Source organism: Acanthisitta chloris, unplaced genomic scaffold (genome assembly GCF_000695815.1).
Source record: "Acanthisitta chloris isolate BGI_N310 unplaced genomic scaffold, ASM69581v1 scaffold1974, whole genome shotgun sequence".
In the NCBI taxonomy this organism is placed as follows: domain Eukaryota; kingdom Metazoa; phylum Chordata; class Aves; order Passeriformes; family Acanthisittidae; genus Acanthisitta; species Acanthisitta chloris.
In genome coordinates, this window is record NW_008670752.1 from 32,951 (window position 1) to 48,003 (window position 15,053).

Here is a 15,053-nt window from a genome sequence, read left to right on the forward strand (position 1 = left end):
CGTGTGCCACAGCTGCTTGAGATACCACTGACAGCACACTGTAAGCTGTGATGTCCCACTGACTGTAACTTATGCAGCTGCTTCAGATGAATCCCATACATCACCTTCTTGGGGGATGGTGCATTTTACTGTCGTGCACTTCAAAACTATCTAGGAATTCTCTACACCTTTCTCAAGCAGGTGGCCCTGAGAAGCTTCAGCCATTTCACAAGGATGGACTGGGGGTCCTACAGATGGTTGGGAGGATTTTTTCTACTTCCTTTAACAATAGTTTTGAAAAAAAACACCCTTCCAATATGGAAAAACATACAGCTTTGTTCAAGAAACAAGCTTAGATAATGACAACATGCTTTCCTTTTTTTGGGCTCAGATTCAGTAAGAATGATGTTGTCAGAGCCCAAGCTGAAGGAAGCAAAGGAACTGAACACAGACCATTTTGAAAAGCATTTTGGCAAAATACAATTGCTTTACAAATCAAGAATTACAGTTCTTGTGCATGATCAAATGGAAGTGGCCACACAATAAATACCCACACAGAGAGTGTGGGTATGGGACCACACTAGGACCATCCTAGGTATGGGACCTTATTCTTCAAACACAAAAAGTGAAAGAGAGGCAAATGGAGAATTCTGGCTGGGCTCACTTCTTCACTTGTCATACTTGGATCAATGCCAGCCATGGCTGAATTAGAACAAACACTGGTGTCTGCTTGAAAATCAAAACCAATTATGGGTTTGGAGAAAGAGAAGCTGATGCAATGACAGAGGTAAAAAGTAGGCAGAGAATATAAATGATTTCTGCCTGCAGACATGAAGGACAGTAATAGCACAAAGAAGCAGAAGGACCTGGTTATCTGGTTCCATGCATAAATGATGCCAAGGAAAGCAGAGGATGACACTCTGCATTTCATGGAGGAAGCTAATTGATTCTTTGAGGGAAAAAATGTCCATTCAACCTGAACTTCAAACTCTTTGCAACTGAGGAATGGAACATGGTACGTGGTCAACATCTGGAGCTCCCTGCATTGAATCAGACTTTGTGGAAAAATATTTAGTTGCTCCTAGTTCTGTTTCCCATAATTCAGTTTAATTAAGAAATAATTATCAGAACTTTTTGGTGACAGTCCCTAGCTTGGAACTGTCAGCTCATTTAAAGCCTTGAAATCATCTAAGAAAAACAGACAGGGACACATTCAATGCTGAGATTAACATTTTTGTCTCCTTATAGTGAAATATTTTAGATGTTGAATATGGCAAATTGAAACCTAAAATGTCTAACTACAATCTCACCTCATTCCCTCACCTCCCCATCCCTGAAAGAAAGGTATTCACCTATAACTAAAGGAGAATCTCCCTCTTCGTTCCTGACGTTGGGATTGCAGCCATTGAGCAGGAGAAAACGCACATTGTCCACAAAGCATTTTCCCACTGCCACCACGAGAGGTGTCTCTCCTTTCAGAGTGGTCTGTTCCCACGTCACGGCACGGGAGGCTGAAACACAGAAAAGCAGAACACATGGGAAGTTGGGTGATTCACAGAACTTGATTTTGTAAAACTTTTTGGTGGAAAACCAGAAGGACTCTGTACCTTTCAAAGTTATTTCAAGGATGTTCTTATTGAGCTGTGCTGCAGCTTCATGCACAGGAAGCCATCCTTGCTGATCTGCTTCTTCAAAAGCAAAGCTGTGCCTCACCAACTTCATCAAGGCCTCTTCTTGGCCTGTGATATTTTAAGACACACACGTCTCATTCCTCACCATAAAACAAAATTCAGGCAGCTAATATATTGAGTGCCATTTCTCCTATCAATGTGTCTAGAATAAACAACTTGCTTTGTCAGAGCAATTTTTTTCTCAGAAGGTGATTGAACAATCAATGATCAACATTGATTCACAAAGTGTTCTGAATTATACATTGAAAAAAACTTACTTAAAATAACATGGCTAAAATCATTAAAATACAATCCTCTGATGATCAATCAATAGTGCATGAAAGTTTTATGTATAAACAGGTGTCCTAGTGAAACTATAGGAAAAAATATTTAGGCTGGCAAAAGTAAAATGAAACTGATTTAACGGAAATGAGACCTATCTTGTTGTTCCTACTTTTACTCACAATATTATTGTATCTTTAATCAAAATAAGTGTTTATGTTTTCAATTTTATATCTCATCAAGAAGCAGCAAAACTTTCTTGGTCTGGAAAGCCTGTTTAAGTAGAGCTCTGGTTCCTGCTCTTCTGCTAGTTACAGCTATAGGGTGAGGGGACAGACTGCTCTCAGCTCTGCTGCTGAGGTTGTTGTACTTACGGGAGAATTACATATTCATATAAGGCCAGACAGCAAGTGTAACTAGAGTTTAGACACATTCTCCATCATGCACAGATCATTAATAGTATGTGCTGTTCCAGAAAAAATTCTTGGTTTCTTGATTCCCACTCCATTACTATCTCTAGACACATGTAAGGACTGCACAGAAGATTCCCACTGCTCAACAACTGTCCAAACAACTGTCCTACTTATGCTCATTGTTTAGCTCTCTCTGGAATTCAATATATAAATTGATTATACCACAAAAGGTGGAAGTTTCAGAGGAGCAGACTAAGAGCATCTGATACTGGAATACACTAAAGTTTTGAAGTTAAGGACCAATACTAGAACACTCTGCAAGTAGAGAAGGGATTTCAACTTGCAAAGTGGCAAATTAATACTTCAAAATGGCTTATTTTGAAAGAAAGGCCTGGAATTTCCCTCTAATTCCAGGAGATGAAGCACTGGAAATTCTGAAAGGAGTGACACTTGAACCCATCCCATTACCATGATCCTATCTAATCAGTTAGCTTTTGGATGTCCTGTTTCCAGTTGCCTTACTCCTCCCAAAACTATATAAGGGAAAACTGCACTTAAATCAGGTGATCCAAGCCCTAAAATGTAGCCCTTGCTCAGCAGTTCCTAGGGGTATAGGCTTAGTTGGTGCATTTGTACTTAACTGTCCGAATTGCTGCAATTATCTGTCCATGTTCTTTACTTGCAGTGTACAGGAAACTGCACAGACAGAACAAAGTGAGAAGTAAAAGTTAATGTGAAGTTCAGCATATAATTATACTTTAATTTCAATATTCAAGTCTAGACTATATGTCAGAGTTCTTTAACACAGGTTTTGTCAGGGTTGCCACATTAAACACTTTTTTTTGTTGGTCTTCCCCTGACACTGTAAGCACTGAATTTTTCACACAAAAGCCAATAATTAAATACTAAGGTGAGGGAAAGCAACCACACCAATCCATTTTTACATCAACTACTTATCTTCTTCATTAACCCTTGTACTCATTTAGATAATGATGGTAAAACATCACCTCAAAGTTTCATACATTCCATATTTTCAAGGCAATGGATATATTTTTCAGGGAGAACTCAGAACCAGTGAGCTACCAGTGGTTTCCAGTATCCATGAGATGAGGTCAGCACAATACAACATGGGGAGTCACAAAGGAAAAGAAGGTTACTACATGTTTACAATAATGCCAAGAAAACACCCAAAATAGAAGTAATAACTCACTACCTTTCACCCTCTGTTGCACTGCCACTCCTTTCAGCTTTATGCCTGCCTTGTAAGCTTTCCTGAATAGCTTGTTGGGTAGGGATTTCTTCATCAGAGTCATCATGGAACACATACATAGAACTATACATGGCAAATCCACACAGCCTGGGTTGCCCCTCGTGAGGAAACACTGCCTTGGATTGGAAGCAGATGTTAGATCTTCAGGTTAAATCTGGAGCAAGAGAAATAGCAATCACTGTTTGAGTATCGAGAGAAACGAAACGTAGTTTAAAATAAATTAACTGGAACTTCTCCATCTCAAGCTTCAGCCTCCTCCCAAGGGTTTAGGTCTGTGCTGAGGGGACCTATTCTATTTAGAACAGAGTAAAGGTTTTCTACTCCCATAGCATGTCCTAGCTTTTTTCTGTTCCACAGACCAAACATACAGAATAGCTACTTGTCCTGGCAATACTTACTAGAAAGCAACAAAACCAGGCCAAACTTAGCTTTCAGAGAGACACTCATTCCCTCTTATTAAATTGTTTAGACACTCAAAGATCATCACAACTGTGCTCTGATGTTTCCTTAGCAGGAAACCAGATGTGCAATAGGACACAGGATGCTTTTCCTATTTGTTCACAGAGGGCCTGGAAGGGAAGGACAAGTGAAGGACGAAATCTTTCAATAACAGCTTTTGTTCAAACTGCTTCAACAAAGACATTGTTGGGGTGATATCTTGTAGGCAGGAAAGTAATGCAGATTTGTGCTGTTATGTGCCCCAGCCATCCACTGAAACAACATCCAACTCCACACTTGAATAAACACCAAACTTTACCACCTTATGTACACAATCTACTGCCAGGTACAACAGACAAACCTACAGTTGTGCATTCTTCACCATTCCTCACCTGGTCCTTTCTAATACTCACAAGGGATATACCCAAATACTGCAACAAGATATATCCAAACACAGGCAGAAATAAAACACACTGGTGTAATGACAAGTGAGGTAATACCAACAACAATGAAAAGCTTAAGAATAGCATTAGTTTAAAAAATACAAACCAAACAAAACCACATAAAACTTCTCAAAATGGAAAGGGTTCGATTAAAATATTTTAATCCTTTCAAGGTTGCCAGAGAAAAAATGGAACACAGAAATAAATCCAGTTGATACTATCTGTTAGGTCTAAATGTTAAAATTTAAGAAGAAATCATAAAAACTTCTTCATGATCAGACTGCTCATTAAACAGTATGATGGCTGTAGATGTACACTGGGACATGCTTAAGCAGTCACACTGCTCTTTGTATATTCAGTTACATCTTGTTATAGAATAAAAACACAGATGTTTTCTTAGGCTCAAACCTCTCACCTGTTTTACCTTATCAAAACTTTCCCTTCTGTCTTTCAAGAGAGTTGGCCTGATAAAAAAACCTCACCAAAACTACAGGGCAAAATAAAATACAATGAATAAGCAAAACTGAAGCAAATAAATAAATTGGCAAAATGAATGAGCACAATAAATTTAAGGAAGTTGTCAACACGCCACTTACAAAGTTTGGGATAATTCTAGAAACATCCTGAAGTTTGGCAGCAGGAACTCACAGCACACCTGCATCATCAGTTACCTGCTCCATGCAATGTGTGACTGCAGGGCCTTGCTCTGTTAACTGCACATGGAGAAGAAAAGAGATATATTAGCAACACATTCAGACAAGTAACTGTTAGCAATTGATTAGACTATGGCACAGTGAGTACATACACATTTCAAGTCTAGACTATTTGTTTTCTTGTAAAAAGACTTATTAATTCCATATAAATTGAGAAAATACCCTGGTTTTTCTCACCTTGTGAAAGAGGGAAGACCTCACACTTTGCAGAAGTGATTATTAAGTTGAAAATGATCTTGGTAGAGCAATGTCCATTAATAGCTCACTATAAATACCCGATCATGAGATACTCTGGGACTTTCTCCATGTTTCTTTCACACAGGTCAGTTATGTTTAACAAACTGACTTGACAAATGGTATCAGCAAAAGAAGGAATTAAAAGTCCAGTTTCCTTGTAAAAACCTTTTGATTTTGCAATGAGAATTTCAGAACTATAGCAGCAACTTACATTGTGACAAGAAAATTCTTTCGTGTTCTCTTAAGAAAGAAAAGGGACAATAGTTTTAGGAGTTTACTTAAAGGAGCAAGACACCATAAAAAGATAAACAATAAAAGTAAACATAAACAAGCAAATAAAATTAGCAAAAACTCTATTAAAATCATTATGTTTCTAATAGCTTAATCACAATTCACATCAATATAAAACAGAAAAGCGAATGAAAAATAAACATTTCCTTTTAAAAGGAACAGCAATTCCAGCAAGACAAATTTACACTGGTGTAACACAACAAGGAGGGACACGAAGGACAGAGATGCCTAGTTGCAATAGTGATGGTAGGATGGAGTGAGGCTTTTGTGTGCTTCAGTTACTCCTACTGTGTCTTACAGAGGGATCTGTACAAATAAGTGATGATGACTGTTTCTGGGTGGAAGGTGGAAACAGCTCTTTTCTAGAGGAGATCTTGAAAGAATGTTTGAGTGGATTTTGTTTTATTTATTTTTAAAGAAAACAGAAGTGCAGAATCAGTGGAGGTATTTGAACTGAACTGCTTCTCTGGTGCAACAGAGAAACGCATTTTACGGCTGGTGGTCATAAGGAAAAATTTATCATTTATTCTTCATGGGAACTATCTGAAAAAAAACCCTTACAAAAATCAAGATATCTGAATTACACCCTGAAGAGGTTAATTTGCTGGGGAAGGCACCAGAAGTACCTACTACACGTAGTTAAATGGTTTCTCACAAAGCAGTCTGTATACAAGTCCAGACTGAAATCCCAAAACTTACTACCTACTGACATAATTCAGCACTCGTAATGCTTCAAGTTTATTACCTGCAATGTTTCTCTCAGAAAGTGCAGACACTTGCATTTGCCATTCAGATATATTTTGTGACATTCAACTAATTCATAAAATAGATGTCCACACACATTAATAATATTGCTAAGAGCTAGAATCCTTGCTGTATTGCTTAGAGATTCTAAAGACACTAATAATAATACATTCTTAATTAAGACAAAATATTGAGGATCAGGAAGTATTTGCGTGCCTTGTGTGAGTTTCTTTTACACAGTACGTTCCACCTCCTCTGTAAGCCAACAAAAAGAACAGGGTCTGGTGAAGTCTGTCTGAACTGTCCAGAGCTACTCACCCAGCTGGCAGAGCAATGCCACACCTCTCCTGATCCAGTGCTGGACTGCTTCATCCACGCTGAGCCTCAAAGCAATGATGAAGTTAGTAGAATGACCAGGGTAGATAAGACTCTTTTGCACTCACTTGTCTTGCAGAGTAGGCAAACATAGGCATCAGGTTCCTTTATGACTGATTTTGCAGCTTCAAAAAAAACCCAAACCAAAATACTACATTACATTCAGATCTACTGATAGAAACAATCTATATGCAAATATCAAGTATTTACAGTAGCATCTTTAAAGCTAAATAAAAATGCACAACTGTTTTGTGAGCAACAGAACAAAATTATCTCACTTTTATTTGTTTTCCTGTGTGGCTTGTTTTGTTTTTAAGCCCAACTAATTTAGGTACAACTTGTTTCCAGGACTTGATGCCTTCCTATGATTCTACCAGCTTTGTAATTACTCCAAGATGCATTAAAATCTGAATAGTCACCTAATTAAACAGTTTGTATGTGACTTTTTGACAGCTCTACAAGAATTCTGGTCCAGCTGCCACAGAATCTAACTGCAATTCAAGTCATCTGAGATCCCAGGACAGAGCTGTGCAGGAACTGTTTGTATCCCTAGACTGCTTACATGGAATTTGTGCAAATCATCCAGGTCTGAACAGAGTCATCCAACCTCAAGAGAAAGCACAGGCAGGAAACATGGAAACTTTTGCATTGGCTATTTGCCTATTTGCTAACATCTAGGTTGTTGCAACCAGAAGTCCTGATTATGTGAATAAAAAACCCCAGGAATTTACTCCTCCTGATCAAAGAAAACAAGAGTGTCATTGTCTTTGCTAGGGACTCCTGTGCCTCTTTTAAACACTCCTTCTTGGGTTCAATCTCCTATTCAATTACAAGCAATACACAAGTGCTTATAGTACATTTTTGTAACTTTTATTATTTAGTACAATGCTTAGGGTGAATACACCAAGCAAAGGGAAGATTTCATAGCAGTGAGGGACTAGGAAACACACCTTTGACACCTTGCCAGACACTTCCACTCCCATAATCCATTTGCATAAACCCTCTGCTGCCGAGGAAGCTTTAGCCACCACTTGTGGATCAAACTCTGGATTAGTCAAGTATTCAGTCCCAATCTTCTGCCTGACAGCTTCCTGGATAGCAAAAGCATTACAGCTCATCAGAGTCTTGTGGCTGACACTTTCAAATCACACTGATTGATCACCATTGCTCTACACAATGAAACAGGAAAGACCTATTCATTTTATAACTGTTACAGAAATCACTGCTCATTTCTTTTGATTTTCCTATCACCATTTGTGGTCTTTTCCCATTTTCATCCTAATCCTATCCTTATCCTTTATAATCATGCATTTGCTTTATCTTCCATGTGGCAGATCCCTAAGTGCTAAGAGCATTACAGTCACAGAGAAGCCTTAATTTATGCAGTCCCTTGTGTAAAACACACTTCATCACTTGCTAGCTTTCCTCAAGACACAGCTGTTGGGGATCATTATACAAAAGTATTTCTAGCAATGTAAGACAAAACCTAAATTGCTTGTGCCTACTTTTGGGGCCCAGTTTTATAAGGGGCAAAGCACCTTGCCAAAAAGGGACATTAAGTTTGTCTAGCTCCTTCCAAGGCACCTGCTTATGGCTATTTTTGGACACAGGATAATGGACACAAGACAGTGTGTTTACTCTGATACAGTTCCCTATGTGTTATTTTGCCTTTTGATGAGATGCTGTCCTCAAATAGCCAACTTAGGAACCATCGTGCACAGAAGGACGTTTCATTCCAGCAGAAGACAGGATGCATATAAACCTCAGAAATTCCAAAAGAGAATTCTAAAACCTGAAACGCCAAGTACAAGGCTCACTCTGAGGAAGTTTGAGTCACTTGCCATGACCATACCCATCCTGTGGGGATGCCCTATCATCTTGTGAAGATCCTTGGGGATAACAGAAACTGACTCATTTGGGACAAATATGCAGCATTTTCTAATTTTCTTTTTTTTCCTCTGCAAGAAAAAGTGTCTACATGTTAAAATCACTGAAAAATTAGACAGAAGCCTTACTGAAATAGGTTTCTGGGAACAGTTTCTCAATTCCTTCAAGAAATTGATGCTGCCAAGCATTTTCTGGCTCGTAGTCCAGTAATCCAAAAATCTACAAAATACAGTAGGGAATACCTTTTCAAGCTTTAAAACAAACACACAAACAAAAAATGACAAATCTCTTTGAATTACAACTCATGCATATTTAATACTGATGACCTTGTGTCTCCCTGAGATGCCAAACCAGAGCAAACATTTCCTTCCAATCATACTTAAAGCCAAAAAGTAAACAGTTCCTCAGGGAAGTAATGTATTGCCTATTATCAATATACAAGTCAAGCAAATTAAAGGAGTTCTCTTTGCACATTACAAAATTTGGAAAATAAGGAATTCTTGAAGTTTTCAGTGAAATGATGGGTAGAGTCTAAAAGTACTTGTCTATTTTAATGTACCTTGGCTGATCTTGTTTATTGAACAAGTGTTGAGAAGAACAGGAATTACATTTCAATTTCAAACCATTGTCTGCCACTTTACCCTGAAGGATTTGCAATTTTTTCAGATTTTTCTTCTCTTATGCCACAGCCAGCAGCCATGACAAGTTTGACACCAGATGGAGGATTTTTCCTTATTCTGACAATTGCTGTATCAGAAGGCTAAAATAAAAAAAATACATGTAAAAATTATGACAACTCTTATGTCTTTCTCACCACTCACTTATCAGCTACACGTTCAAGGGCATCTTCAGGCCACGGCTGAGGGAGAAGTAAGGAGAAAAGCATTTGCAGAATTCAGCTGTTAGCAGCCTTCATACTTTGAAATCAATTTTTACCATTCAAAACACCAAAGTAAGCCACAGTGTGTTTCAAGAACAGTGAACTGATATAAGGGTTAGGTCAGGCAGCAAGGTTACCACCCATGCAGTCTTTTCTGGTAACTCATAGCTAATCTTCTAGTTCAAAACTACACATTGTCATTCTGTCCAAACATTTCTGTGTCTGTGACATCCTTTGGCAAAAAATTTAACTGACATGAGCACAGGGTCAAACTATAGTGCTAATTGCACTTTATGGAGAGCAATACCATTGGCATCGAGGATCGTTAACTACAGTCATTTTCCAAGTTTTACTCCACTATAAAAGATCTACTGATAAACAACAGGATTTGTATTCCCTAGTCATTCCTATGATGAATGACTTGCTTAGCAGGCAGCAGCAATTAAGACCATTTTACAATCCCATTGAAATGGTTTCTCTAGTCCTTTACAACATACACATTGTGTAATAAAATGACAAATTACCATCATCAAACTAAGACTATTCACTACTTCAGCAATGAAAAATCTGTACCAATAAAACTGATGTATATTTAGTTGTAGAAATAATGAGATTGCACAGCAAAGAGCTCCCAAAATATTACCAAAAACGCCTGTGCTGGTTTAAAATCTTGAAAAACACAGAGTACTTCTAAAAAGAAGACAAAAGAAAATCTAATGGGACATAAAAATACAGAGCGTGAGAAAATTGAAGTAGCTTTTTGAGGAAATAATAAATATTTTCACATACCTGGAACCAATCAATAGTGCAGCAGTTGATGAGTGATGGAAATTGTCCCAGATGATTGTGGAAAGCATCTCCAGTGGGGCTGAATGCTGCCACAATGTGGAGATTTTCTTTGCAACAGTTCACAAAAGATGCAAACAAGGTCAAGGACTGAGCTCTTCACGTTGATTGTCAGCCTGAACTACAGCAAGAACACCCTTAGGAACAACACATAGCATAAAAAATGTTATATGACTTCTCACTAAGTACCTCTGAAGTCCTGGCAATGACTGCATCACCATGGAATAAAATTTTGTGTGGTAAATCAAACAGACAGAAGAAAGTAGAAAACCAGAACAAGTAGTACATTCTCTCCTTCTAAATCATAGCAGTTTTAGCAGTTTGAACTTTCTTGAAGTCCAGCAACTTAAATGTATTTTAAAGTAACAACTGGTGGTAAATGGGTTAGATCAACAAAACCTCTCCCTTCCCTCTAACTCTGACAGTGTTTTATAACTCATATGTGAAATAGATTCTGAGTTGTTAGGAAGCATCTGCACATTACTGAGAGTCTTGGTGAGAACTCAAACACAGCAAAGCATGTAGGACATGGCCTGCTAAAGGACAGGGCATGGGGTGGTTAAAGCAACTAAGCAGCAGTCAGAAGTGGTCCGAAAATAAGTTTGAAGCATTTCAAGAAAGATAAAGTCTTGTTTATTTTCATTTGATAGAAAAATAAAGGAATCAAATCCAGATGTTCTCCATGAGATTGAACTCAAGACTCCAAACATGCTCTCCTGGCTGCTGTTCAATGAGGTCACTAGGGTATTGCTCCTACACTCAGCAAGTGGCCTCTGATTAGAGGCTGCCAGCTCTTCAAACTCCCAGCCTAGCTGTGTATACAGGTTCTCACAAATCCAGCTTGACAAAATGACCTAGACTAAAATAAGCTGCTATTAGAAGTGTTTAAACTAACCCTATTCACCTTCACAAAGTATCTACGTGTCAAGTTACACAGGCAAATACGAAGAGGCAGTAATCTCTCGCAACAGGGAGGAGGGAGTTGTGACCTCCTAATCTATCTCAGTTGTAGCTCTGCCTGATCACAAGTTAAGGTAACAATAGCAGCCTTCAGAGTCTAAAATTTCACAGGATTAGCCACAGCACCAGGCTGGGTACGTACCCCAAGTGGGGCATGGCTGTGCTGCATAACAACAGAGCACAGAGACAGCTATGATCGATCGTGCGACATCTCACTCCTAGAACCCTTGTGCCTGTGAGGTGCAAGTCCAGCAGCTGCAGGCAAAGCTGACATGCATCTTCACTGGTCACAGAGGCCCAGCAGAAGTACAAGCACCCACCTGATCCAGTGTGCAATGTCTATGTAACAACTACAGAAAATATTCAAAGCCCCTTTGGAGGAAAAACCTCTTCTTATTTACTTTCAAATAGAAAAAGCAGATGCAAAAGAGAAAAACCAGTTTACTTCCATTGGAAAAAGTAACACCACAAACACTTTTATGGATGCATAAAGGAGAGAAGACATACCCAAAACCACAGTCCACAAAACTGAATATACTGAATTATCAGCTACATCTTAAATCTCTTAATAATACACATCATTCACACCTGAAAACTGCCAAGTTCATTCTTGTTTTCTGGGTTTGATTCTATTCATCCAGACACTGCTCCACAACATCACCAAACTGCTGAATGCTTGTAACTTCAACGTAAAATCTTTCACCTCCCTCAAGTTCTGAAATCATGTAGTCACCAAACCTCTCATGTCCTCCTCTGTTACCTATGATAAATATTTAACAAACTATGAAGTCAGGTTTAATATTTAATGAACACATTCCTCACTGGAATTCTAGAAAACAAAGGAGAATTTGCACAAATACTCCAGATCCAAGAACAAGCACTCTGAAATATTCTGACTTACAGACAACACTCACCTTGAAATTATTTTTCCCAGGTTAAACTATATACTTATTCTTAATCTGTTCTTGGAAAACAATTGGCTCAAATAGCCATTAAGAGTCTCATAATCCTGACCTTCAGGCTACACCAAATTTATACAGATGGATATTATGAAATCGACAGCTAAGGCTACAAAGTTATTTCTTCTATACACGAATGAAATGACATGGGAAGAAAAAAAATGAAGAACAGAAAAAAGAAAGACAAGGCATAAAATACAACATGATTAGACAACATTTTAAATACTAAAATTTTAAAAAAATCACAGAATGCTGTTTGCCATGTGGTAACTCAGTCACAAGCTAAGTTTAAACAGGGAATGGCTCCTTTGTCAGATGTCAAATGTGCAATGTCTCTTTCATTTGAATTTCACCATGTCTTGAATTAAGTGAAACTCACAGTAACAGATTAAGCACCTCTTGCTGGTCATCGAATCTTCAGTATGTCAATGTCTCTTCTGTAATGGTGACACATCAGATGTGACTGATGAAGGTACAATAGTGGGAAGAAGCAAAGTTCTCAAAGTCCATTTATTGGGAGGTGCTTCATCCTGGTGCTCCATCTTGTTGATGGACCTTGAAACTGTAACAAAACCAAGATTCTGCAAGACAATCCTGTCCAAAAAGCAATTTAAGAGAAGCATGTATTAGGCTGAATGTACACAAGATGTAAAATGAGGTCACCTCAGGAATTTCCATAGTCCAGGTATGACAGCTTAGCTATCAGAATATAGAAAAACAGTGTATATGATGAAATGGCAAAGTTCAGCAGAAAGTGTGTAAATACAAACTCTGCCATCGTGGAAACTGATGGAACAGTTTTATTAACTCAAGATTAGTATGCTGTATAAAAGTAAAGGTTCCAGAACAAATCTTTGACAGTGCTAATCTCTCAGCTGTACAGCACACAGAAAACACGAGAAAAAGGGCCTGTTAAACCCCCTGACAGGCTGCACCAGACCTAGGCACATTTCCTGCTCTGATGGGGCCTAAGACAGCCTTCCTGTTCTGTGGCTTGTGTGCAACTACCTTCTCCTTGCCCATCTGATCAGTAAAAACCAAGTTATTTTCTATGTGCAAAGTACTCATTAAAAGTTTTATTCCACATAGGGACAGGTTAAGAAACTGCATGATCATATTGTAAAAAAAACCAGTGTAAAATTGGAAACTAACCAAATTATTCTGTGATGCTCAAAATCTTGCGGTGACCTGAGGGGATGCCCTGCTTTTAAGCATACACTCCATCAATAGACCCTAGCAATAGTGGTTTATGTATTTACCTAAGGCAGAGCAGGGCACAATTTCATCTCAGCCACCTGTCTGGAAATGCTTATCTGAAACACCACATCAAGAGCCTCTGTAAATACCAAGCAGGTGCTTGACAGTAATTTACTCATTTAAACCACAGCAGCTCTGAGGTCTCTGGATAATACTGCCTTGCAGTATGCCAAAGGCTGCATCTTCAGAAGCAACTAGAGGAAGGCTTGTAATTTGGTGGGGTGGATATGGGACTCAAGCAAAGCAGGTGGAAGCTTTGGTTATGACCAGAGTTATGGGTAGTTGGGCTGGGCAACAGGAAAGTGCAGACAGGTATGGGCTCAAGATAAGAATCCTAGGCTTGGGGTGGGATGAAGATGTGGAGCATATAAATTGGTAGCCACAGTTAAAGACACCAGGAAACCAAAGTTTGACCATCTTGTATAAAACAGATTAAGAACAGGGAAAAAATAATTAGGGAAATAAAGACAAGAATAAAACCCTGTTGTCTGACTGGGCTCAGGTTCAACGGATAAACAACCCTCTACAGCGCCTTCAGCGGCTGAGTACAGCTATCGCAGAGGACTGGCGGCCAGTTCACCGGGAAACGAGACGTACACTACTCACAGCCGCATTTCAACAGGTTCCCGCGGGGGAGCAGAAATTCAAAGCTACTTCCTTAATCACTGGTATGTGCTAGATGTGCACGAAAACGGGCGGCAGTGGATGCCTCAAAAGCTATAAAACTCAGCTACAGAGAGCCGGGACGACACTGCCTGTTCCCAGCACGGCCCGGGGACACGGCGCGGTCGGTGGGGGACACGGCGCGTTCGGTGCGGGGGGAAGAGCCGCAACAAGCCCTGCGGCCGCGCCGGACCCAGGGAGAAGCTCCCCGGGCCCACGGAGGAGCATTTGTTGCACTTGATTCAACACCAGACTAATGTACTCTCGCGGCTAAAGAAAAAAAGCAGAGATTTGGAAAATCCTTAACTGTAATTAGCCTGCCACGTGGCTCACACAGTCCCTGTGCTGCCGCGCTGTGCCTGCACCCAGCGCATAAAACCCTCCTCGTCAGAAACTCCCTCAGCCGTCAGGTGGTTGTTGCTGAGCTTCTGCTTTTTTGTACAAATGGAAATGTCAAGAAACTCCACAGATTTAACACATGAAAAGTTTAGGCAGCATTTTCTCAGACCACAGAGCTATCTTACCCTGCACAGCCCCACACGCGGAGACAACAGGAGCAGCGGGAGAAAATTTTAGCTCCATTTCCTAAAGTCCTGCGCTCCCTCCTAACGTGTTCTCCCAGCCCAGGCCTATTCAGCTTGGGGCTCTCGATCCACACACGAAATCTATTCTCACAAACAGAAAACCAACCCAAACCCTTCAACACATCAGCATTTCGTTACGAGGCACAGCCACCCTGGTGCCGG

At 39.5% G+C, this 15,053-nt stretch overlaps 1 protein-coding gene across 1 annotated transcript in view; it reads right to left on the bottom strand.

Annotated features, from left to right (window-relative positions):
• ASB14 (ankyrin repeat and SOCS box containing 14) overlaps positions 1-9,938 on the bottom strand; it is a 15,149-nt gene extending 5,211 nt beyond the window's left edge. The window contains exons 1-7 of the mRNA XM_009073770.1: positions 9,930-9,938; positions 9,384-9,502; positions 8,871-8,961; positions 7,806-7,946; positions 5,151-5,208; positions 1,587-1,718; positions 1,332-1,490 (exon numbers count right to left, since the gene is read on the bottom strand). Of these exons, the coding sequence (XP_009072018.1) occupies positions 1,332-1,490; positions 1,587-1,718; positions 5,151-5,208; positions 7,806-7,946; positions 8,871-8,961; positions 9,384-9,502; positions 9,930-9,938 (709 nt within the window). The remainder of the gene's footprint in view (positions 1-1,331; positions 1,491-1,586; positions 1,719-5,150; positions 5,209-7,805; positions 7,947-8,870; positions 8,962-9,383; positions 9,503-9,929) is intronic.
• Positions 9,939-15,053: the final 5,115 nt, after the last annotated feature.